Here is a 25,599-nt window from a genome sequence, read left to right on the forward strand (position 1 = left end):
GTGCCTTCATAGTGGTTGGTTTGCTTACTCTTGGTTTTACAACACACCACAATTACTTTTTCATAAGATATCCTCGCAGCTTGGTTTGCCAGGTGTGGAAGCCTTCGCCATTAAATTTTTTAATTCCCTTTTCTCCCATAGTGCCAATAGAGGGGTCTTAACAATTGATGCTTTGTCAAGGTCACTGTCTGCATCTTTACAATAGGTGGCGTGAGATTAAAACAATTCCTGAAGTCACCCTTCACAAAAGATTTGTGAAGCACCCCTTCACATAATTATTCCGCCTTGAGAGAATTAAAAGAAACTACGGTTGCTTTGCATTGCTTCGTGTGAAGATTTTTGAATTTCTTTGCCTTCTTGTTTAGATTTGATTCTCTTCGTCTTGCTAAAGCATGAAGAGCTGTCGTGTGTATACAATTTGAAGGGCTAGTTTGCTTGGTGTGGGCGGCAGCTGCCTTGTAAGCCTCGAAGGGATTAAGTTTGAATTCTCCCACTTTGATAGTGAGGTTGTCTTCACATGGTGTGAACGAGCACCTTGTGAGCTCAAAGCTAAGTTGAAATCAAAAATCAAAAGAAAAACGACCTGTGCTAAGAAGTGGCGAGAGCTGTAGAGAAGCAGGTGTCGCTAGTTGGCTTGTTGAGCAAGAACTTGTAGCTACACTCTATCAAGGGGTGTAGGGAGGGTCTTTTTTCAGCTGCGATTGCATCTGTAGGGGCTGATCGGTGAAACTCCAAGGTCGGGAAGAGATTTTGAAGCGAAGCCGGAGCAGTCCAATGAGGCAATTGGTTGAAATTTTCAGCTTTGCATGATCCAAAGTTGCACGAGAGAGTGCCTTAGTGAAGGCCGAAAAAACATCCTCGAGCTCGGATCGAAGCAACTTCAAGCCATGCTCTTGATTTTCTTCAAATAAGGGGCTGATTTGGGCCTCTTTATCACCTTCTAATCAGTGACTAATTTCTTAAAAGATCAAAAGATTGGAAATCTCTATAATAGTGCTAAGATTGCTAAGCTCATGGTGGTGCCAACTATCTCTGATACCAATTGTTGAGGCTGATGGTGTGTGTGTGTGTGTATGGGTGAGTGCTCAAGGAGGTTTGTGTGTGTGTGTGTGTGTGTGTGCAGACATAGTTTATACAGTTAGAGAGAGAGAGAGAGAGAGAGAGAGAGAGAGAGAGAGAGAGAGAGAGAGAGAGAGAGAGAGAGAGAGAGAGAGAGAGTACTTGTGATTTTGACTCAAAAGGTGTTACATTAAAGTACACACCATAGCATAAAAATATGTACATAGAGGGCTTTATTTATAAGCCTGGAGTAGATATCTGGCTGGAGCTCCTCATCTTTTTGGCTTACACATAGCCATAGCCATAATAGAAAACCTTACAACACGTGGGCTAGATGCCATATAGTAAGTAAGCTATACAAGTATAGAGGCGTTTCCCATGATTATAGAAGGTCATGCCTATCCGAACATGTAGCTCATACTTGAATCTTATTGGACCCCTCCAGGCCTAGACAATCACATGCAAGAGGCATATCAAGCAACAAGGGTATTCTTGAGACAAGTGTCCCCCTTTACCCTTTGAGAGAGAGGACTTGATAAATGCAAAATAAATTAATTAAATCAACTAAATTATCATTGGACCCCTTGGGAGGCTATCCAATATGATTCAGGAACACCTTTTGGGCAACATGGCTAGGGGCTTAACACGTGTCCTTGCTTCCACTTGAGGCTTGGCTTATCTTTTGTGTGTGTGTGTGTGTGTGTTCTCTCATCCCCCTAGATTTAGGGCTCTCCCCGTCCTTTGTAGGGACGCTGTTGAATTTTGGAACACAAGCCCCTTAGTCACAGCAAGCACGACAAGCTTGGGTAGTGTTTCCACAAGCACCTCAAGCTCCCTAGTCGGCAAGCACGACAAGCACCTCAAGCATCTTAGTCAGCAAGCACGACAAGCACCTCAAGCATCTTAGTCAGCAAGCACGACAAGCACCTCAAGCATCTTAGTTGGCAAGCACGACAAAGCAATGTTCCGACCTCAAGCTCCAACCTAGGTTACCTAAGTCAAAGGACTTTTAACACTAACTATTGGAGGTCTTGAATGAAGCTAACCCTAAGGTATTTAAGCTCCATTGGCTAGCCTTGCTCTTTGACAGATCATCTCTCATTTGGACACCTTTACCATTGGCCCCGTGTTGAGATAGACCTGTCTATATTCTAACCCTTGTTCCTATTGATTCTCCCACATTAAATAATCAATTTAATATGAGGAAATCATTTGGGTTGGTTAGATATTATATTTTATGATATTACCTCTCTCTTGAAATCATAGTCTTCCTTGACTATGAGGTAGAAGAGATAAGCCTTAGTCATTAGTGAACTTTTCTTAACGGGTAGAGGATCCCTTTTTACCCTACGACATCATTCCAAGATGGATGAGTAATCCATTTGGTGCTTGGGAGACATAGCTGCTGCAAGCATGTCTGCTCTTTAGTCCATTTCATTTTCTCAAGTAGAGTGACAAATTCTACTGGGTCTTTGAGGTATGTCATCATCACAAACATGATCTTAAGCATGCATACTATTTAAATTTGTGCACAATAAAAAGAGAACTAGTCTTATAAGACAAAAACATTGGTCATTCAAAAGAAATTTGTACATTTGCTGACTCTAATGTAGCATTGAAAGCATTGACAAGGTTCATACTATCCTTGAGCTCTATTCCTTGCATCCATCTTGCATCTTCAAAAGAATAATTTTTGAACTTAATAAGATACCATTGAATAATCTTACCATGTCGTAGTACCTTGTCTTCATGCCGAAGGATAGCTTCCGGTTGTAGCACCTCTTCTTGGTCTTCGATTTTGGGAGGATCTTCAATAATTGGTTCACTTGGTGGCTCTCCTTTGTAGGTCTTAAGTAGGCTCATATGAAAAGAATTGTGTATGAGCCAATGGTTGGGAAACTTGAGTTGATAAGCCATCTCATTGATTGGCTTCAAGATTTGAAAAGGACCATAGTATCTTTTTGCTAGTTTAGCATAATACTTTTGATGGCCCGTCAGATTTTTTCATGTTGTTTGTTTCAATCAAGCCTTGGGAAACTTAAGTAAGACCCAATCATTTTCTTTGAATGTTAAGGCCCTTCTGTGCTTGTCAGTAAAATTTGTTTGCCTTTGTTGAGAGATGGATATAGCCTCCTTAATCTTTTGAAAAGATTCTTGTAGGTCAAGTCATACTCATTGGCAACTAATATCTTCCCATGTACTTTAAGTAGCAAGGGAGTTTTAGGTCCTCCCTCAATGATTTCAAAAGGCGCTTTTCTCGTAGAAATATGTACAATATTATTGTACGCATACTCTAAAAGAGGTAAGTACTTTTCCCATTGTGAGTGTTGATCTACTGCGGTAACATAAGTCTTTAGTAGATTGAGTATTGTAAGATTGACTATCTCACTTTGGCCATCCGTTTGTGGGTGATAGGCCAAAGAGAAATTCAATCTTGTTCCTAGATTTTCAAAGAGACCTTTCCAAAAATTACTGGTCATTCTAGTATCTCTATCTGACGCGATGGATGTTGGCAATCCATGGTGTTTGAAAATATGTGATATGAAAAGAGTTGCCATTTGGTGTACCTTAATAGTGTTTTTGACAGGAATAAAGTGTGCCTACTTGCTCAACCTGTTGACTATTTTCCATATTCTCGTATTCCCATGGATAAACTTGGGTAATCCAAAGATAAAATCCACGGAAATACTCTCCCATGGTTGGAATAGGCAATGGCTGGAGTAATCCAGGTTGCTTCCCTCTATCATACTTGGTCTTTTGGCATACCACACATTTTGAAACATACTCTTGTATGTCCACTTTCATGGTAGGCCAATAGAAATACATCTCTACTCCTTGGAGATTAGGTCAAACTTCATCATCTCCCAAGTATACATACCCAAAATTACCTTTGGTGTAATCTTGGAAATGCTGCTTGTGTGGTGTCGCATGGAATGAAGCCCCGGAATCTACTATCCAAGAATTAGACACATTGTCTAATGACAGAATTAGAGCATCTTGCTCTACTTTACCTGCCACATTGGCCTCCAATGTTTGGCTTGTTGTTCTTCTTGGACCAGCAATCCTTCTTGACGTGGCCCTTCTTGGCACAATTCCAACATTCGAGAACTAAATTTGTGCATGACTTGCTCCGCCTTGAGTGATCACGATCCTTTTGGTTTTTGAACCTCTCCTTAGGCCTTCCTCTTGCTTCCACTGACAGTGCAACACTTGATGATTCACCTGTGCTTCTCCTTCGCTTTTCCTCGCTTAGGATAACACCCACAATATCATCAAACTTAAGAGTATCTGTTCCAGAGATAGAATTACTTACAGCCATCACAAGGTTGTCCCAACTATCCGGTAGAGACGATTGTCTAAGGAGAGCTCGCATTGCATCATTGAAATTGATTTTCATTGATCAAAGTTGACTTATGCTTGTGTTAAAGTCACTTAGGTGTTCTAAAAATAAACCATTCTGTGCCATCTTTAGTTTAAACAAGCGCTTCATTAGAAATACCTTATTGGATGCCGACGGTTTCTTGTAGAGGCCGTCAAGTGACTTCATCAAGTCCTCCGTGGTCTTCATCTCCGTGACATTGAAGACCACCATTGATGCCAAGCTTAATCGGATTGTTCCCAGTGCCTTTTCGTCAAGGACAATCCATGCTTCATCTGCCATTGTTGCGGGCTTATTTTTGCAAGATCGCCTAGTGGCAAATAAAGGTCCTTCTATAGTCTTCAATCTGCATCTTCCAGTGTTGGTAGTTCTTGCCATTGAACTTCTTGATATTGAGCTTCCCTTCCTCCACCATTACTCCCACTCAACTTAAAGAACCCTTTACTTGAGATACTTTAGCTACGAGCAAACCTTGCTTTGATACCAGATGTTAGGAAATAGGATGTAGCTAAGTAGATAGTTGAGTAGTTTACTTAATGGGGAGAGAGATAATTTTCACACACAAGAGATTATATAGTAGAGAGAGAGAGAGGGAGAGAGAGAGAGTACACAAAATATACTTGGTTGACCCAATGTGGGCTATGTCCATGGGAAAGTAGACATTGACTGGCTTTAGTACTTCAAAACAAGAAGTAGATTACAAAGGGATTATACCCTTTTGGAGCTCCCACCTTGCTTCACTCTCACCACCTCACATCAAATTCACAATGAAACATAATGCTTCACAAATCCGTTTTTGTGTGTAGAAGAGGCCTCCGTTTATAGGCTGCCCTCTCTCATGAGGCAGCCGTGTGTAGCCGCCCTTGTGTAGACAAGTCCAAATCGGACCCTCCAATCTGCCCATGTGTGGCCGTCCTTGAGAAGACAAGTCCGCCTTTGAAATCGGCCACCGACCACCAACCATTGACTTTCGGCCATCGAAAAATCGGCCAAACGACCTGCGATTTTCTTACCACTTTTTGGCCACCGTCCGTCCATAATATTTCGGCGAAAAGGAATATTCCAGCTCGAGACTGGCCGTGAAAATTTGGTTTTCGGCGAGTGATTTTTCTTCACGCACAATGGCTTCTCCTCATAACAAGGGCCTTAAAAATGTGCGTGTAACATAGAAAATTACAAGAGGTAAATCAGGCTCCATACTTAACAGAATTTGTTGAGGCCTTTGCAGGTAGATTAATGTACTCTATGGGTGATCTTTACTCTGGATATGATCAATTTCATTTAGCTTTGGAGAGGAGGGATTTTACTACAATGCGTACACCTCTTAGGTTGGTAAGGATGTGCACTTTGCCACAAGGTGCTTCTAATTCTGTAGCTCATAGGAAGAACGGACTTTATCCCTCATGTTACTATGCCTTTGATTGATGATCTACCAATTAAAGGATGTGAGGAAGGCTCAAAAGATGAGGTAAAAGATCAGAGGGGGTGCAGACAGTTTATTGCTCAACATAGTGCTGACTGTGATGCTATTTTATCTAGGCTTGAAGAAGTTAACACTTTCAAGGAAAAAATCAACTTTTGGTGCTAAAGAGGTTCTAATTGTGGGGCATATGTGCAATCCAGAAGGTAGAAGGCCAAGTCCGGCTAAAGTTGAAGCTATTCAAAAGATGAAGGAAATGTGCTCTTCGGTTACTGAAATTTGTGAGTTTTTGGGTGCATATGTATTCTATTTTATTTGGCTACCACATTTTGCTCATGGTGAAGAAGTGCTTTATCAACTGCTGAGAAAAGGTAAAAGATTTGTTTGGGAAGAAGTTCACACATGAGCCATCAAGAAGTTAGAGAAGATGCTTCTCGAGGCTCCCATTTTGAGGAAAGTCAACTACAAATGTGGAAGGCCAGTAATTTTAACAGTTTTGACACTAGCCCTACGGATATTGAATGGATTATAGGTCAGAATGATGAAGAAGGGCACATGTATGCGGTTTGATTTGGAGCAAAAGTGCTCAATGCTCATCAACGAGGCTATCAATAGGTAAGAGAGAACTTTGGGGCGTTTCTACTGCTCCAAGGTCTGACAAAGAATACTTTATTAGAGCTTCAGTTGTGGTAGAGATAGATTGCTTGCCACTGATAGGAATTGTAAACTGCTCTACTCCGAATATTGCTATGTTGCAATGGATAGCCTATATTTAGTCTCTTAACCCTGAATTTTGTCATATTGCAGGAAGAGATAATCCTGTTTTGCAGATATGTTATCAAGAGCTAGGTTTTGAAGATAAGGAAGAGATTCTAACCACAAGTGATGATGTTGGCTTGAAGTTCTATATGTCTTCTTATCTACATGAAAATTGTGGTAATATTGCTCATATTTTTGAGGTATTTTTTGAGGAGTTCTATGATGGAGAGTGGCTTTTGATTGGTCGCTACCTTAGCACTCTTACTAAGCATGAAGGGTGGGCTGATCAAGAGTATAAAAGGATCAGAACGAAGGCTTACAACTATTTTATGAAGGATGGACATTTATGGAAGCAACCAAAGCGCTATGGAGGGGTATCACAATGGGTTGTTTGTGATAAAGTGACTCTTTCTATTATCAAGGAATTTCATGAAAGTTTATGGGATGGACATAGAGGAATTTTGTCAACTTCTATCAAGATTAAGGATTGTTACTGGTGGAAAGGTATGTATAAAGATGTGGCTCAGTTTGTGGAGACCTGCTTAATATGCCAACAATATTCTAATGTGCGACATCAAGATGGATTTCATCCCACATATCCATTGGCTATGCACTACAAGTGGGTGGTGGAACTGATTACCATGCCAGTAGGTGTTTGGTAGATGTGGTACATTGTTCTTGCCAGAGAAGATCTTACTAATCAGGTGGAAGGCAGAGCTTTGCATACCAAAGCTACCAGTTATGTATGCAAGTTCTTGCTTGAAGATGTGATTTCCAGGTGTGAATGTGTTGGTAGAATTACTGTTGGTAGAGGAGAGTTGGATGCTGATGAAGCTCAGGATTTCTTTGCTCGGCTGGGCATTAAACTAGCTCTCACTACAACATACAATCCAGAAGGGAATGGAAAAAGTGAAAGAGGGCATCCGCCTATTGTTAAAGCTTTAGCAAAGGCATGCCAGGGACATATTGGTGATTGGCATAAACTCTTACCATTTTCTTTATGGGCTGATCGTGTTGGGCTGCGAAGCTATTGGGGATGCCGCCTGAGAATAGCCATGGTCTTGAGGGCGTGCAACAGAAGAGAATAAGAGAGAGAAAGAGTCGACACAGCAACAAAGAACAACAACGCTATGATTGATAATAATTTGTGTATAAACACCTTACAATATAAATAGCAGAACTTTGCCATGCATAACTTGACTTGCAACTAAAGCTGATCTGCATGCTATAGAGGGAGTTTCCCACAAGTAGACACACAAGGGCTTGCATACCCAACATATTGTACTACACACACTTCTGTTACATGTTTTATGCCATTCGAGTTGATGCATGGGCAAAAACCCATTATATCTACAGAGGAAGTGATTAATTCTTGGACCATAATGCCATGGGAAGAAGGTATGTCTATAGAATATTTGCTTTCTTTGCACACTCGCCAACTTGAAAGGCGTCAGGAAGATATTGGAATAGGCCAAAGTGAAGCTTAAGGAAGCAAGGTTAAAGAATAAAGCAGCATTTGATGGTAAGCATAGACTACAACCTCATGCTATTAAAGATGGGGATTGGATCCTTGTATCAATACACTGCTATGAGGAAGATGGTTAAATGATGGTTTGGACCATATGTAGTACTTGATGTTTATGATAATGCGACCTATAAGCTATGTGAGCTTGATGGCATTGAGCTTAAAGTGCCTATTGCAGGAAAAAGAGTTAGTTGTTTAAGCAACAAAAAGGTGAAATTAATATTGAAGATTTTAACATAGATCAACCTCCTGAAGATAATGCTATGTATGCATCAGAAGATGAGTCTGATGATGCTCTTGATGATGCTTCTCAAGTGTAGTTGGCATAGACCGGAGGCTGTGAAGGTTTAGAGGAGGTGGATGTCATGCATCTCCGCTCCTATGCTAAGGAAGATACTAGAAAGATGCACGTCGAGCTTATTTGAAGCTTACTTGATTGATGATGAGTGTTCAAGGCTTGGTAACAAGCTATTTTTATGGTTAGTGTATGCAAGATGTGGCTTTAAAGGGCCAACAAAAGCCTTAATGATGCTAAAAGGGAGCCAACATCTCCAATATTAGCTGCACCAGTACCAATCAATGCTAGTACTACGTGTTTTAGAGTATCTTGGGAGCCAGTCTCAAGAACCAATTTGAGTTCTAGTCTCCAGAGCCAAAGTGCGGAAGAGTCTCGAGAGCCAGCTGCACCAGTTCCAGTGACAACACCAGTGTCACCAGTTCCAGTGTTTCTAGTGTTCAGTGTTAGAGAGTCTTGAGCGTCAGTGACTTGAGAACCAATTCCAGTTCCAGTGCTAGTCTCAAGCGTCAATAAGTCAAGAGCCAGTCTCCAGCTTAGTGTCTCCAGTGTCAATCACGAGAGCTAGTGTCAGTAAGTCCTGTGTCCAGTTCCAGCGCCAGCATTTCCAGTGTTTAGTATCAAAGTATCTCAAGAGTCAGTGTCTTGAGAGTGTCCAATGTCTCCAGTGCGAGAGTATCTCGGGAGCCAGTCTCAAGATCTAGTACCAATTCCAGTGTTCAGTATCTCTAGTACCAGCTGCACCAGTGATAGTGTATCTCGAGGGCCTGTATCTTGAGTTCTAGTGTCTAGTGTCCGATGCCAGTGTCTCTAGTTCTAGCTCCAGTTGCAGTACTAGTGTCTTCAGTTCTAGTTTCTAGAAAGATAGTTTCAAGAGCCAGTATTAAAAAAACTACCAGCCAGCACCAGTACTACATGTGTCAAAGTATCTCAGGAGCCAGTCTCGAGAACCAGTTCCAATTCTAGTCTCCAGTGCTAGAGTGTCGAAGCGTCTTGACAACCAACTGCACCAGTTCTAGTGACATCTTCAGTGTCAACAATTCCAGTATTTCTAGTGTTCATTGTTAGAGAGTCTCGAGCATCAGTAACTCGAGAACCAGTATCAGTGTCCAGTGTCACCAGTTCCAGTGTCTCCAGTCTCCAGCATCAGTGTCTCAAGATCAAGCCAACATCTCCAGTATTACCAGTGTCTAGCACCAGTACCCAGGAGACCAGTACCAATATTCAAGGATTGAGCCGTGGAGCTTAAGGCAAGCTAAGAATAGCATTTAAAGGGGCAAAAAATAGGGAAAAGTGAGGATAGAAAACGACATGTAGAAGCTAAATAAGGAGGAAGGGAGGGATAAAAATAAGAGATTGAACGCACCTTAAAAAGGGAGTTTCTTTGACAGTTTTGGGGAGATACAAAGTTTTTTTTGGCAGAGAAGAGAAAAACATGCGTGCATGAGTAAGGTTTAGCCACGCTCTCTCTCTCTCTCTCTCTCTCTCTCTCTCTCTCTCTCTCTCTCTCTCTCTCTCTCTCTCTCTCTCTCTCTCTCTCGGACAAGCATGGAGATGAAGCAAGAGGCCGCTTTCAAACTTAAAGGTGGCAGAATCCAAGGGCAATTGAAGAATATTTCCATAACCTTCATCAGCTAGAGATTGATTAATCATCTTGCTAAGTCCCGATGTTGTTAATAACAACCTGATTAATTTTGTAAAAAGAGAGCTTAAACTCCTAATTTTTAGCTTGTCCAAGTGACGATGCTGCTAACAGTCTGCCTTGGCTAAGGATTAAGTTGTACTGAAAACATTATTCAATTAATTGATGATGACGATGCTTACCAGATCTTTCAGTAGCTACTGCTCTCTCTCTTTCACACATCTCACATCCAGAGGCGCGCGATGCCTTCCTGGCTAATGTTTCAAACACATATCCCCCAACAACGTGAATGAAGAGGTGGATTTGACTAAGGTGAACTGATCAAGGAAATGCATCCTCAAGGGCATACGTGGTTTCTACTGCAAGTGTTTGAGCAGTAGGGATAGCATCTATTTCAATTTCTTTGGAACTTACAAATTTGTAAGAAAACACACAAGAATTGGCACTAAGTGTTAGTTGATGTTATTATGTACATAGAAAAGTGTAGTTGAGTGGAGTCTTGTGGTGTACCTTACTAGCTCTCCAAGTTTAAAAATAGCATCTCTCACTTTCTTGTCCCGGCATATGCGCATACTCACCGGCAGAATGAACTACAATATAGATTGAAAGAAGGGAAAGTGAGAGAAAGTCATACACACAAATTATATGTGTCCTAAAAAACAAATAATAGAGAGAATAGAGAAAGGGACATTACCTGAAGCATCTTGTGCCAATCATGGGACTTCAACCCATAAAATTGAATGCTTCCACCTTTCTTCGCTTTTGTGAAAGATCCCTTTAGCGACCTCATGTATCCTGTTGGTGTGTGAATAGACACAATGGTACCCTTCACTTGGTCCAATTCTTCTTTGGATACCATCCATGGCACTTTCAAAAGAACAATCTTCCCATTGGGGGCACGGCATGGAGTAGCAGAGGCGGGGCGACGTTTCAAGACCCTCAAATCCTCCATTGCCCCCAATGAGTCCTTGCCAATAATGTGGTCCCACAGGGTCTAGGCTACATTCTTGAATGTGTGCATGGATCCAAGAGATGTTGTATTTTTAAGTCCTTCCAATATGGAAGCCTTAAAAATATGGAATACCTTGACATACCTTTGGTGGAGAGCTCGGAGCAAGATTGCTGTTGTAGTGCTCTTCCCAAATAGTTGCCCAATCTGCCATCGTGAGCTTTAAAGGCATCTTCCCATTTGTTAGAGCCTTGTGCTTGCTATGACCTTGGGGTAAGAAATGATGGTTGTTTGAATGATGGCCTCTCTGTCACCAATGATGTCCCGCAAGTAGGACATGCATTGTGGCCCGATGTGGAAAACTCTGCATACATATCATATTGTTAGAGAGAAGCTTCAAACTAAAGGGAGAGAAATAGAGAGAGAAGGAAAAGTGAGATACCAAAAATCTCTCCAAGCCCAGGATAGTCGTGCATAGTCCACATAAGGAGTCCTCTCACAATGGCTTCTCTCCCCCCTTTGCAAATGAGATATCTACAACAGGGATGCCTCTCCATAACTCCTCCAACTCCTCAATGAGGGGCTCGAGGTAGAAATAAATATACATCAATTTATACTTCCCTGGCATAAGCAAGGAAAGAAGTATATTGCCCTTCTTGGTTGTTTCCCATGGTGGAATATTGTAGTTGACGATCACCACAGGCCAAGTGTTCCATAAAGTAGACTTAGTGCCAAAGGGGTTGACACCATCACTTGCTAACCCAAGCTTCAAGTGTGGAGGCTCCAACCCAAACTCTGGCCATTGAATTTTGATGTGCCTCCATGTAGGTGAATTGGCAAGGACACGCATCATTCCATCATTTGAGTGGTGGTTGGTGGGCCATGTGAGAAGCTCCACGATAGACCTGATTTTAAACATGTGTTGAATGCGAGTGATTAATGAAAAATGTCTCAATACCTTGCAGGGTAGGTGCACCCCGCTCACTCCAGTCTTGTAGTATGTTTCTTTGTACACGGGATATGAGGTAGCATGTGCGTGCTCATTGTGGTATAGTATGCAATCTTTGACGCACGCGTGGATGCGCTCATACTCCTTGACAAGTGCAGTGACATACGATCTAGCTCGTCGATGATCTGGAGGCATGCGGTGATCTTTTGTCACCATTTTCCCCATCAAACTACAACAAACAAGCGTATTAATAAAATTTCAAGGAGGCACCATGAAGCGAGAGAGATGTATAAAAAGCCATATAACGAACTTACCCAAGGAGTGCATCGACACCTGCATTGCTCCAACCGAATGTTTCTTGCAAGTTGAGAAATTCCAATAATGCCTGGATCATTGAGTACTGTGCACCATCGTAAAGAGGTGTTCAGGCACGTTGCGGTAATCCATGCATGAGTAGATCAATGACTGCAACACCACAATTTAAAAAGGACTATACCCAAGAGGAAGCGTCAAACCTTTTGATGCTATGCTCCCGTACTTAGTGCCTATATACATGCATAAACAAATATATACGTACACTCTCTCCCTATAATTTAAGTATATACAATTACATACTCTCTACAATTAAGTATAATTTAAGTATATACATCACATAAATGTAGCCATCATTTTGTGTTGTGTGTAGTGCAAGAGTGCTCATGCTTCTGTAGAGTGCTTTAAAGAGGAGCTTCTTTATTGTGCTTCTTGCACATCAACTCCTTGTTCGAGGGATTACTGTGCACATTGCATGCCTGCCTCCATTCGAAGGTACAATACCGTTGAAAGAAATCCAGCCTAATGCCACGTCTGTGGTGAGAAAGAGAGGGAGAAAGCGAGAGGGAGATAAGAAGAGAGAGAGAAAGATAGAGAAGGTAAGGACAAGAGAGTAGAAAGTTGTTTTTGAATTCCATTGTTTTCAATAAAGAAGGTTCTTATCAAAGCACTATACAGAAGTGGAAGCATACTTGCACTATGCACACCACAAAATGGTTGCTTTGCCTACAACCATTGCTCTTTATCTCCTTGTAAGCTCACAAGAACATACCTCTCTCTCTCTCTCTCTCTCTCTCTCTCTCTCTCTATATTTCCATCTCTCTCTTTCTCTCTATCCCTATTTCTTTATCTCCATCTCTCTCTAACTCTATCTCTATCTCCCTCTCCATCCCTCTATCTAGATCTCTCTATCCCCCTCTCTCCCTCTCATTCTATCTCCCTCTCCCTCCCTTTCTCTATCTCTCCCTCTCCCTCTCTATCCCTCTCTCTCTCTCTCTCTCTCACTCTCACACACACACACATACACACACACACACACACACTTTCTCTCTACCTCTCTCTCTTTCTATCCCTCCCTCTCTTTCTCTATCTCTACCTCTCTTTCTCTCTCCCTCTATGTCTATCTCTCTCTTTCTCTCTCCCTCTATCTCTGTCTCTCTCTTTCTCTTTCCGTCTCTATCTCTATCTCTCTGCTTCTCTCTCTCTCTCTCTCTATCTCTATCTCTCTCTCTCTCTTTCTATCCCTCCCTCTCTTTCTCTCTTTCTCTCTACCTCTCTTTCTATCCCTCTCTCTCCCTCTTTCCCCCTCCCCCCCCCCTCTCTCTCTATCTCTCTCTCTCTATCTTTCTCTATCTCTATCTCTCTCACTCTCTCTCTCTCTCTCTCTCTATCCCTCCCTCTCTTTCTCTCTCCCTCTCTCTACCTCTCTCTCTCTCTCTCTCTATTTGTCTCTCTCTCATTCACTCACTTTCTCTCTACCTCTCCCTCTTTCTAACCCACTCCCTCTCTACCCCCCCCCCCCCTTCTCTCTCTCTCTCTCTCTCTCTCTCTCTCTCTCTGTGGGACGGGTGTCTAACCTCACTAGCGTATTTTATTGCAATTTTAGCGAGAACCACGATTAAATTGTCAATCCATGGGACGAAGTTGAATCAACTAGTGCATAGAGGCTACAAGAGGTTGTCAATCTCTCGAAAAACAACTGACAAATTGCATCTAACTCAAGCTACACTCAAGTGACTGAAATCACCAGAAGCCAATCGCTCATCGGCAAACAAATCACATCCGTTACAATATCAAATGACATCCAAATGTAACGAAACTTCTAGGACAAGTTTATAAGACCTAAGCACACATGCTTATGGTCTCAAACCCCACTTTAGGTCAAGTGCCAAAATCGTGATTATTAGCTGCAGTGGATTTTTGACCTAGTTGTTTTCGACCCAGAATGCACCTAAATGCTTAGCAATGATGCCCCAGTACCCCGCCTATGCTTAGTTTTTGATTTTGAAGTGTAAATTCCTACTTAAGATGATATTAGGCCGTGGGTCGGCGATGCCAAAAGCTACAAAATACTGTGATGTGTTTATGTCAATGCATAGAGCTCTTACCTGCGGTTGCAATGCAACAAACGCTACTAAAATGTGACAAGCGGGGAGGGAGTAGGAAGCGCGAGAAGGAGAGAAGTGAGTGCCGTTAACTCACACTGTGTATTTCATTATCCAAAACTTGCAAATAACTTACAAAAATTGGCTTTTATACCTTAGCCAAGGTTTTTGGTGGTTAAAACTAATAATTTGGGAGCTCTAACTAAAGATAGGTAATGACAGGTTAATACAATCTGGAAGCTTGTTGCCCCGGCTCAATTATTACAAGGTTTACTCGAAAAATGAGAGTTACAATATTCCCGATTTATAAAAAATACTAAGTGTTTTTACATGGGAGCTCCAAAAAATGATATCCGTATTCCCCCCCTTCTCGCATGTGTTGTCCCTTGACACAGCTTTATGGGATAAACGAGTCTTTGGGTTGACGACTCGCGAGGCGGTCTTTAAGCACGTTTAGGACCTTTTCGTATTTGATTTTTCTCTTTTTGTCTGGTATCTGCAAAAACTTCATTGTTACTCTGTTTTTAAGCTCCACTGTTGAGTAGCCTACAAATCTCGAAGTAAGGTTGCTGATCACTGGCCCAAATATCTTCGTTCGCCAAGTGAAGAACCGTGTGGCTTCCTCAAACACCAGCATATTATGAGAATGTAAAAACATACATGTGGCGTAGAAGCCATAGAGGACGGAAGGTTGGCCATGGGAGATCATAGTGAGTGGCATAAAATGGTAACCATCTATTTGCAACATTTGTCAGCCTACTCAACATCCTCTTCCTCATATGTGTATATATTTTTCTACGCTATTAAGTTATCTAGAGTAAATTCCCCCTCTTCGTTTAACCTTTGTGGCAACACATACATTATACTCTTCCCAAAAATGTCACCTTAGTCATATATTTATATTACCACCCTTTTCTTTTTTGCTTTGTAAATAGAATAAGCATACAATTAGCAACTATATACCCCCAAACTTTCTTACCTCTTGTGAATTAGTAGTAGAAAAATAATATATCCATCTTCCACCCCATATAGATAAATTCCCATGGAAATCAACTCTCCACTTGTCTTTACCAAAGATTATGGTCCCTCTCTACAAGTCTTCTATGCCCCCTACATAGGTGGCCCAATATCTCTTAAGAATATACATATAGTTTCTCTCCTTTCAAAAAGACTCCAATTGTATATTCTTTTCACAAGCAAATAATATTGGGCCTTCCTCTATTTGTTTAAGCATCATAGCCTTTTGAAAAAACATGATTCCCCTTGGATGCATACAAGCAAAGAGCCCATACAAAAAGACTTGGAAGCAAAAGGTTCCCTAGCCTAGTGTGGACCTTCCAAACCGAATTCCTTGGTGCATGGGCGTGAAGAATAGTCCAAATTCATATCAAACATGTTGAGAAGGTCAATTTTGCCTTTTGAAGCATGTCATTCCGAGCTACAGGTAAAAAGTTATGGTCAAAATAGTGTAAATCTGTCAGATTCGCAGCAAAAGGGAACTGTAAATCAAGTAAATCAAGAGGATGAGATCTTATTTTTTCCCTACTCATCTTCTAGAAGAGCAATGAGTGTTCAAGGTCACTTGCATGTGATGGGACCAACCTAAAGATGCTTTCTAAATGCCAAGACAGACAAGTTGAAATACCCCGCAGGAGCCACCCGTAGGGCCTCATGGTGGGGCCCACCTACATTATGCACCCCTATGGAAACTTCACGGTCTAAAATGATATTTTTGGTGAATAAATAGTCCCTTTTATGTCCAATATTCAATGAGTGGTCAAAGGACACTTAATTAGGTCTAATCACTTACTCTAATTAAGTGTAGCATAATCCCACTCCTACACAACTATAAATAGCCCCCCTTGGAGAGACTCAAGGACACACACCTATATTTTCAACTTCATGTTGTTTCTTGATCAATAGTAAAGAAAACCCCAACTCTCCCTCTTTCACATCCTCTCTCCTAACCCTCCTCTTTGGAGGAAGTGCAACTCTATTCTCCACTCTTTCCATTCTACATTCTCTTACTCCATCAACCCAATAAATCATTTGTAGCACCTCAATAACTTGTAAATACATCATGATCTCTCTCATGGTTATGTTAATGATCATGAAATCATCTTCAAAACTTTCAAGTGTCGCAATTCGTGATGGTTAGCAAGCGTCTGTCCTCCCCTTAAAAGGTGTGCGAGAAATCAAGTAAGTGTTCTATTCTCAATTTACCATTGGTTTGTTTCTCCACACTTATTCAATTGGTCTAAAGAAATTTCTCACTCCAACTCTCTTTTGCTTCATTACATATGCATGTGGCTACCTCTCATGGTGATTTTATTTGTGTCACGGCATTGCATAGATGGAGATGAGCTCTCTATGCAAAGTGTGTTAGTTTGATGTAAGTGATTCTCTTGTGTGTTTGAGAGGCAAGTCTCGTGCGCATGATTTTTTGATGAGTGCTTGAGAGAGGAAGAGTTTGGATGTATTATGGGTATTCTTATGGGGAGAAGGTGAATGCTATTCCACAAATTGCATATTTCATTTTGATGCACGGCATTGGGTTGCATAATCGTTGATGGTGTTCAAGTGTCCAAAGTGTATATAGAGTAAGGGGGTTTTCAAAGTGTGTTGCTTGAGTGGGTGAGTACAAGTGTTATTTTGATTGGTTTCCTTCTCCACTCCCAAAAGAAGGTGGTGCCCCAAGTAGTGTGCGTACCTCTTTACGAACATTTTGTGAGGGTAGGCCCATTGGTTTGGGTTTAGAGGCCCCATTTCAAAAAGCTCGCCCTCATAAAGTGGTGCCCCCACGGAGGAACATATTTCCAAGTTACCTTCAAATTTTTTAGTGATGAACAATGGAGTTCCCATCTATCCATTTCATTTTGCACAACACATTAGAGTAAATGTTCACATAGATAGAAAAGTCTTTTTCCAGCAACGCATTGTTTTTATGTTTGGTGCAGAAAGACTTAGAGAAATACTGGCATCACCCAATCCAATTATACTTGCAATCATCAATTATGAAACTTCTTTTGATGTTCACGTTTTCATTTTGTTTTAAAGGCAGGAACAAGGAGTGGTGAAGGGGTGCTCAAGGGCCATATGAAGGAACGAGGTCTTCAAACCAACAACGAGGAGTAGCACACGAATCACGATCAAAACAATGAACCTTTTAGGCCTATTGCTCGACAATCCATTCATATAATCATTGCAACTAAGTTTAGGTTTCAATATATCATAAGGAGGATATTTGGATCCACTCGCCTCAATGAAATCAATGCTTCAATTAATCCATTTATTCTACCTATGATAAAGTACGAATTAACAATGGATGTGTACATCTTCATTTTAATGTAATCAGATTTATAGTGTCAACAATCTTGTGCGGCCCGTAAGAGAAAATTTTCTTTAAAAAAAAGAAATTTCAAAAAGTCTTAACAAAATGTCAAGTTCTTTTTCCACGTTCTATGCAAGAAGTGGGGAAGATGCTCAAGAGTTTCTTGACAACTTGGAGATGGCACATCTCATATCCGGGAGAGATGAAGAGGAAGTAAAGCTACGAGCCTTCCCGTTGGTTCTAAAAGCAGAAGCTAAAGCATGGTATGAGACCTTGCAACCCCAAATCAAGTCCAATTGGGAGAGACTGCGAGCAAGCTTCCTCTCCAAGTTCGGGCAAGGTGATACTTCTGAAGGACTATGGAAATGTCTTATTGGACATAAGCAGGTATCACTTGAAGACTATCCCTCTTATGAAGCAACCTTTGTCAATCTATGGGGTAGGTGGGAGGCTACATTAGAAAATCATGGTGGTGCACCTAACTTTCTAAAAAAAGAGAGATTCATGGTTGGCTTGTATCCACTTTTAAAGGCTAAAGTAGAGCTAAAATTCCCATCCACCTTAGAAGAAGCACGTGAGCAAGGTGATGACTCCAGCCGAGAAGGGATACACTGAAATGGAGAAAGTGGTCTTTGCAATCTTGTTTGCGGTAAGGAAGTTTCGATCGTATCTTCTCCCTGTGCCATTTGTTTTTCTCACCTTAGAGCACAATCTACCATATGTAGTACAACACATGAGCCTCTCATCTAGAATAGCAAAGTGGGTGCTTGAACTCCAAGAATTTGAATACACTTTCCTTGTAGAAGATAGCACAAGAGCAGGACTTGCAGACATTCTCACCTACAAAGTGAGAGAAAGGGAAGGATCACGACTACAAAGAGAGGAAGGCTCAAAACAGTTCAAAGTGAAGGAGATTGATAATGCCCATACTTTATGCTTTGACGGAGCTTATCAACGCCAACAAGACAAAGCAGCAGGGGGAATCATCATTTTGAACCCACAAAAGGAGGTAATGGTTAGAAAAGGTATCACTCTACCCAGTGTTCACTCTAACAATGAGGCTGAGTATGCTGCTCTAACCCTTGGGTTAGAAGAATGCAAAGAATTAGGCATACAAAGAATTATTATAAAAGGTGATTCTTTGCTAGTGGTCAGGCAAATCCAAGGGACTTGGAGGTGCAAGAATCGTACATTGTTTGAGTGGCTTAGTAGTGTAAGAGCTTTGATGAAGGGTTTTAAAGCAACACAGGTACAACACATTGTGAGAACTCATAACAAGGAAGCAGACTTACTCGCAAATGAAACGCTTCAAATGGCGGTAGGAGGTGTGAAACTATATGAACCCAAATATCAAGGTCAAGAGGAGCTAAAAGACATTATCTTCTTTCTACAAGCAGGTGAGTGCCCCAAACACTTAGACAAGGTGCAAAGACATAGACTAGTTAAGAAGGCCACACCTTACCAGTTGATCGGGGATGATTTATATCACAAAGGGAAAGATTTGGTCTTGAGGAGAGTACCAGGTGTGCAAGAGATAGAGAAAATTATTCTTTCATGTCATGATGATGTCTGTGGTGGTCACTTTTCTCAAGATATTACAAGTAGGAAGATTTTACAAGCAGGGTTTATTTGGCCGAGCTTACATCGTGATGTCCAATATTGGTGTAAGGCATGTAAGCCATGCCAAATTATTGGGGATAGACGACTAACATATGAGCCTCGAGTCCCAATAATATCTTATGGCCCTTTTGAAAAGTGGGGTGTGGATGCAATAGGTCCTCTACCTCGTACTTCTACAGGGAAGGTTTTCATCATCATGGGTGTTGACTACATGACACGATGGGCGGAAGCAACAAGCACAACCCAAATCACAGATGAAGAGGTATCAAAGTTTATTTTTGATCATATTTGTAGTAGGTTTGGAACACCCCTAGAAATCTTATCAGATCGAGGCCCGGGTTTTAGGGCTGACCTTCTGAATGATCTCTTGACGAGGTTAAAAGTGAAACACCTGCATTCCACACCCTACTATCTTCAATGCAATGGATTGGTGGAAAAAGTGAATGGAATGATATGTAAGATCATTTCTAAGCAGGTTGTGGACCGGCCTAATGATTGGGATCTCCATTTGACGGCTGCTCTTTGGGCGTATAGGACATCTTTCAAGGTATCTAACCAATTCACCCCTTTTCATCTAGTTTATGGACAGGAGGCACTTCTCCCCATTGAGGTAGAGCTCTCAAGCTTGCGTGTTCTTGCAAGAGTGGCAAAAAAACCAAAAAAGGTTCTACATGAAAGGATCTTAGATCTCCAACGACTTGAGCTAGATAGAGAAGAGTCCATTGATCACTACATCACCAAAACGACAAGCCAAAGGGATAAAATCAACAAGAAGCTCAAGGGGAAAGGATTGAAGGAAGGTATGTTGGTTCTTCGCTATGATAACCGACTTGATACTCGACTTGACAAAAAGTTTTTGCAAAGATGGGAGGGACCTTTCATGATAAAAACAAAGTTTGGGAATGGTAGTTACAGATTAGTAGATTTATCAGGAAAACTCCACAAGACCAGAGTCAATGGATGGAGATTAAAGCTCTACTTTCAACGTATCAATCCGTTGATAGGCAGTCATCTGCCTACATCGTCTAAGCTCCAAATTGACATGGCTCCCTTCGGCTTGGCAAATGCTCCACCTATTTTTAAAGCTTTGATGTGCAAAGAAGAACCAACCTTGGAATCTGAACATACCCAAGGCAACCCTCCCATCTCCGATTTATGGGATTGAGGTAATGAAAAGCAAGTCTAATGGAGTAAAAGAGTACATGACACTCCTCCTATTGAAAAAAAAAAAAAGTGGAAAAGGAAAAATGACAAAAAAAGAGAAAAAAAAGAAGAAAAAGAAGCAACACCGTCCTCCTAAAGATATGAATATCTCTAGGCTTGGGGGAGGGCTAATATGAGTGGCATAAAATGGTAACCATCTTTTTGCAACATTTATCAGCCTACTCAACGTCCTCTTCCTCATATGTGTATATATTTTTCTACGCTATTAAGTTATCTAGAGTAAATTCCCCCTCTTCGTTTAACCTTTGTGGCGACACATACATTATACTCTTCCCAAAAATGTCACCTTAGTCATATATTTATATTACCACCCTTTTCTTTTTTGCTTTGTAAATATAATAAGCATACAATAACCAACTATATACCCCCAAACTTTCTTACCTCTTGTGAATTAGTAGTAGAAAAATAATATATCCATCTTCCACCCCATATAGATAAATTCCCATGGAAATCAACTCTCCACTTGTCTTTACCAAAGATTATGGTCCCTCTCTACAAGTCTTCTATGCCCCCTACATAGGTGGCCCAATATCTCTTAAGAATATACATATAGTTTCTCTCCTTTCAAAAAGACTCCAATTGTATATTCTTTTCACAAGCAAATAATATTGGGCCTTCCTCTATTTGTTTAAGCATCATAGCCTTTTGAAAAAGCATGATTCCCCTTGGATGCATACAAGCAAAGGGCCCATACAAGAACACTTGGAAGCAAAAAATTCCCTAGCCTAGTGTGGACCTTCCAAACCGAATTCCTTGGTGCATGGGCGTGAAGAATAGTCCAAATTCATATCAAACATGTTGAGAAGGTCAATTTTGCCTTTTGAAGCATGTCATTCCGAGCTACAGGTAAAAAGTTATGGTCAAAATAGTGTAAATCTGTCAGATTCGCAGCAAAAGGGAACTGTAAATCAAGTAAATCAAGAGGGTGAGATCTTATCTTTCCCCTACTCATCTTCTAGAAGAGCAATGAGTGTTCAAGGTCACTTGCATGTGATGGGACCAACCTAAAGATGCTTTCTAAATGCCAAGACAGACAAGTTTAGATACCCCGCAGGAGCCACCCGTAGGGCCTCATGGTGGGGCCCACCTACATTATGCACCCCTATGGAGCCTTCACGGTCTAAAATGATATTTTTGGTGAATAAATAGTCCCTTTTATGTCCAATATTCAATGAGTGGTCAAAGGACACTTAATTAGGTCTAATCACTTACTCTAATTAAGTGTAGCATAATCCCACTCCTACACAACTATAAATAGCCCCCCTTGGAGAGACTCAAGGACACACACCTATATTTTCAACTTCATGTTGTTTCTTGATCAATAGTAGAGAAAACCTCAACTCTCCCTCTTTCACATCCTCTCTCCTAACCCTCCTCTTTGGAGGAAGTGCAACTCTATTCTCCACTCTTTCCATTCTACATTCTCTTACTCCATCAACCCAATAAATCATTTGTAGCACCTCAATAACTTGTAAATACATCATGATCTCTCTCATGGTTATGTTAATGATCATGAAATCATCTTCAAAACTTTCAAGTGTCGCAATTCGTGATGGTTAGCAAGCGTCTGTCCTCCCCTTGAAAGGTGTGTGAGAAATCAAGTAAGTGTTCTATTCTCAATTTACCATTGGTTTGTTTCTCCACACTTATTCAATTGGTCTAAAGAAATTTCTCACTCCAACTCTCTTTTGCTTCATTACATATGCATGTGGCTACCTCTCATGGTGATTTTATTTGTGTCACGGCATTGCATAGATGGAGATGAGCTCTCTATGCAAAGTGTGTTAGTTTGATGTAAGTGATTCTCTTGTGTGTTTGAGAGGCAAGTCTCGTGCGCATGATTTTTTGATGAGTGCTTGAGAGAGGAAGAGTTTGGATGTATTATGGGTATTCTTATGGGGAGAAGGTGAATGCTATTCCACAAATTGCATATTTCATTTTGATGCACGGCATTGGGTTGCATAATCGTTGACGGTGTTCAAGTGTCCAAAGTGTATATAGAGTAAGGGGGTTTTCAAAGTGTGTTGCTTGAGTGGGTGAGTGCAAGTGTTATTTTGATTGGTTTCCTTCTCCACTCCCAAAAGAAGGTGGTGCCCCAAGTAGTGTGCGTACCTCTTTACGAACATTTTGTGAGGGTAGGCCCATTGGTTTGGGTTTAGAGGCCCCATTTCAAAAAGCTCGCCCTCAATAGCACAACCCTTTGTTACCCTCAAGGTATGACATCCAAGGGGTACGTGCTTGCTCTGGATCATGGAATACTTTGGTGTAGGTGAGCAACATTCGGTAGATTTTGTATAACATTGCACATGATAGATCTGGTAGACTTGTGAAGAAGGACATGGCGCCTGTTAGGGTTTTCACCATGTACTCTTCCGTCGGTGGTCCCTTTTTTGGAGCAGGCAATTTGGGGTAATTCAACCAAGTTGGACGCTTCTTTATTAGTGCCTCATGTACTTCCCAAGTCCTTACTCTTGGTATAGGACATAAAGTAGGATCCTTTTGTAGGGCTGCAGGTGCTCTTCTGAATCGAATCAAATACCTGGCTTCTTGTTCAACTAGCTCAGCCTCCACTTCGGGTGGTCTTGATTTGCGCCCTTGACCTGCATGTCTGTGTAAAGCCTTTCTTTCATTTGTAGCAACTCCACTTTAATCAAAGGATAGGGTAGGGATTGTTGGTGCTGTTGCACATTGATTTGATTGGTAGCGAGTTGTGTAACGTTAACGGAGTGAAGAACTCTCAGCTCCCAATCCATTGCTGCCTTCCACTGCTCATCTACCTCTTGTGTAATTTTCTCTTTCAGTGTATCTTCCTCAGCCTTGGAGAGCTCGACCATTGGCGTTGTATTTGTTTCAGTAATGTGTACTTGAAACTCCTCCTCGCCACTTAGCTCTTTTGCTGGTTGTGTCTCCATCCAAGCAAATGAAACTGAGGGGATCTCTATCTGTGGCTACTCTGAAGTGCTTGCCACTTCTTGTGTTTCTGGCTGTCCCTCTCTCAATAGCCGGTTGAATCTTTTAAGTTTAACTATTTCTTTCAGCACATTGTCTTCTCTTTGGACCCGCATTAAAGCCAGATCTCTGCGCTGAGACTGCTCCAGTTTAAGATCCAGCTCGAGGTCTTTATTCTTCTTCTCTAATGCTTTGTAGACCTCGTCTGTTCCTTTGATCGAGGCTACGTCAGGATTTTCTCTGATTTGCCGCAAGAAAATTGCCTCATCATTTATTCTTTGCTCTGAGTACTGGAGGGAGACTTTTCTACATCTAACTGAACCTGAATCTTCTAAACTAACAGGGTTGTAGTTAGAAGTTTGTTTGTAACTTCTATCAGCTGTTCATCTTTTGCTTTGCATGCATCTGACAATTTTGCAAGAAAATCACCAAGATCCTCCATCTCTTTTTGCTGTCTATCCCTTGCAAGCTGATGTTGTTCCGTTTCCGCTTTCAACTCCTGCACTTGCCTTTGTAGATCGGTGATGACGTTTAGTCGGTCGTCTAACTCCCCTTGGAGTGTGTCAATCACCATTTTCTAATTCTTTTGCCCTTGTGCTATGACTAAGTGCTGCTGAGTGAAGTCGTTCAGTCATGTCCTGTATTTTCTTGGCATACTCGTTAACTTGCAGGATCACTTCATCGTTTGATTGCCAATCTTTTTTCTGTGCTAGTTGCTTTAATGTTTCTGCATATTCTTTTGTGTCTTTTGGTAGCTTCATGGCGACTGGTTGCTGTTGCCCTTGTGGCTGTGGCTGATCCTCTTCTGCTTTGTCATCATGAGGCTTGGTGGATACCTCAGCCTTCTCTTGTCGTGTTGAGGTAGAGGGTGTTTCCTCGGCCTCCTGTTCTCTTGGTTGCTCAAACTTCGTGCTGTCCTCTACTGGTGCAGGACTTGCAACCCTTTCTGGCTCTTTGTCTTGCTCTTTTTGCTGGTCTTCTGTAGATTCAGCTGCCCGTTGTGCAGATTTAGCTGCTTCTCTTTGTTCAAGCTTTGTCTCCTTGCTGGGTTCAGGTTCTTTGGCTTTATCTGATGGTGAAGGTGGTGGGCTCGGCATGGGGTGATCATGCTGTTCAGAAACAAGGTGAAGAAGGGCGGGGAGACACATCACCTTGTCCATGCCGTGTTGCTCCTTGTTCAATTGCTTCCTCTGCTTGCTTTTGATGTTCTGTTGCTTCTTTCTCTTTCCTTGCCGCTTCTTGGGCTTCTCGCTTCAAGGCTTTTGCTTCTTGATACATCTTTTCCAGTGATTCCGTGGGATCTTCAGCCTGTTTTCTGGTATGATGCTTAGTTCTTGGTCGTTTAAGCTCAATGGGTACCTTTTTGCTGGGTCCTTGCCTTGTGCTTGGAGGCTGCGTCCCTAAGATTGCTTCTCTCTTACAAATCGGGCTTGTTTTGTACAGGTTCCTCCTGGTGTGCTGCCACAGGTTTTCTCTTCATTTCTTTCCGTCATTCTCTTTTTTCCTCGTTATCAGAGCTTTCACTAATGTGCCGTTCTGGCGAGCTCTCAAAAGACTCTTCATCATACTTGTATGATCTCTTGGTAGATCTTGTAGCTTGAGGAGGAGGTTGTGCTGACACTATCCGAGTGTTCTGATCTGGGACAGGCGATAAGTTGTAGGCCATGCCGATGGCCTGGTAAGCAATCCCGGTCAAAACCTCTAGTTCTCCCAGGTATGTGATTTTTCCTTCTTTCTTTGTCCCTTTCAATGTGGAAAAAACATACTATGCATGGTGAATTGGTTGCCTGGTTGTTGATTTGAGGACTTGCGTAAAGGTTGTGGCAACCGCATGATTTGGTGTTGTATACCTTGGTGGTCTTTTGGCAAGGAAGTGGAAATGCTGGTGGTACAACCTTGCAGCTCTTTCATATATTTATGGATGAGGTCAGCAAATGTTGTAGCGGTGGTTTCCTTGGTGAAAGTACCCGCCGTCTTTCTATCTCTTGCCCTCATTGTCATTCCCTCTGTTGGCAGTTTGAGTGCCTCTGCCACTATCTCCTTAGTAATCACCACTTCAACTTTATTCCCTTGTGGGTTAG

General features: G+C 41.6%; 1 protein-coding gene across 1 annotated transcript in view; it reads right to left on the reverse strand.

Annotated features, from left to right (window-relative positions):
- Window positions 1–23,481, reverse strand: part of LOC147440603 (uncharacterized) — a 66,713-nt gene extending 43,232 nt beyond the window's left edge. The window contains exon 1 of the mRNA XM_086483318.1: window positions 23,347–23,481. Within this exon, the coding sequence (XP_086339444.1) occupies window positions 23,347–23,481 (135 nt within the window). The remainder of the gene's footprint in view (window positions 1–23,346) is intronic.
- Between the last annotated feature and the right edge of the window lie 2,118 nt (window positions 23,482–25,599).

The sequence above is a fragment of the Adiantum capillus-veneris genome, chromosome 15, assembly GCF_014529385.1.
Source record: "Adiantum capillus-veneris isolate H3 chromosome 15, ASM1452938v2, whole genome shotgun sequence".
Taxonomy (NCBI): Eukaryota; Viridiplantae; Streptophyta; class Polypodiopsida; order Polypodiales; family Pteridaceae; genus Adiantum; species Adiantum capillus-veneris.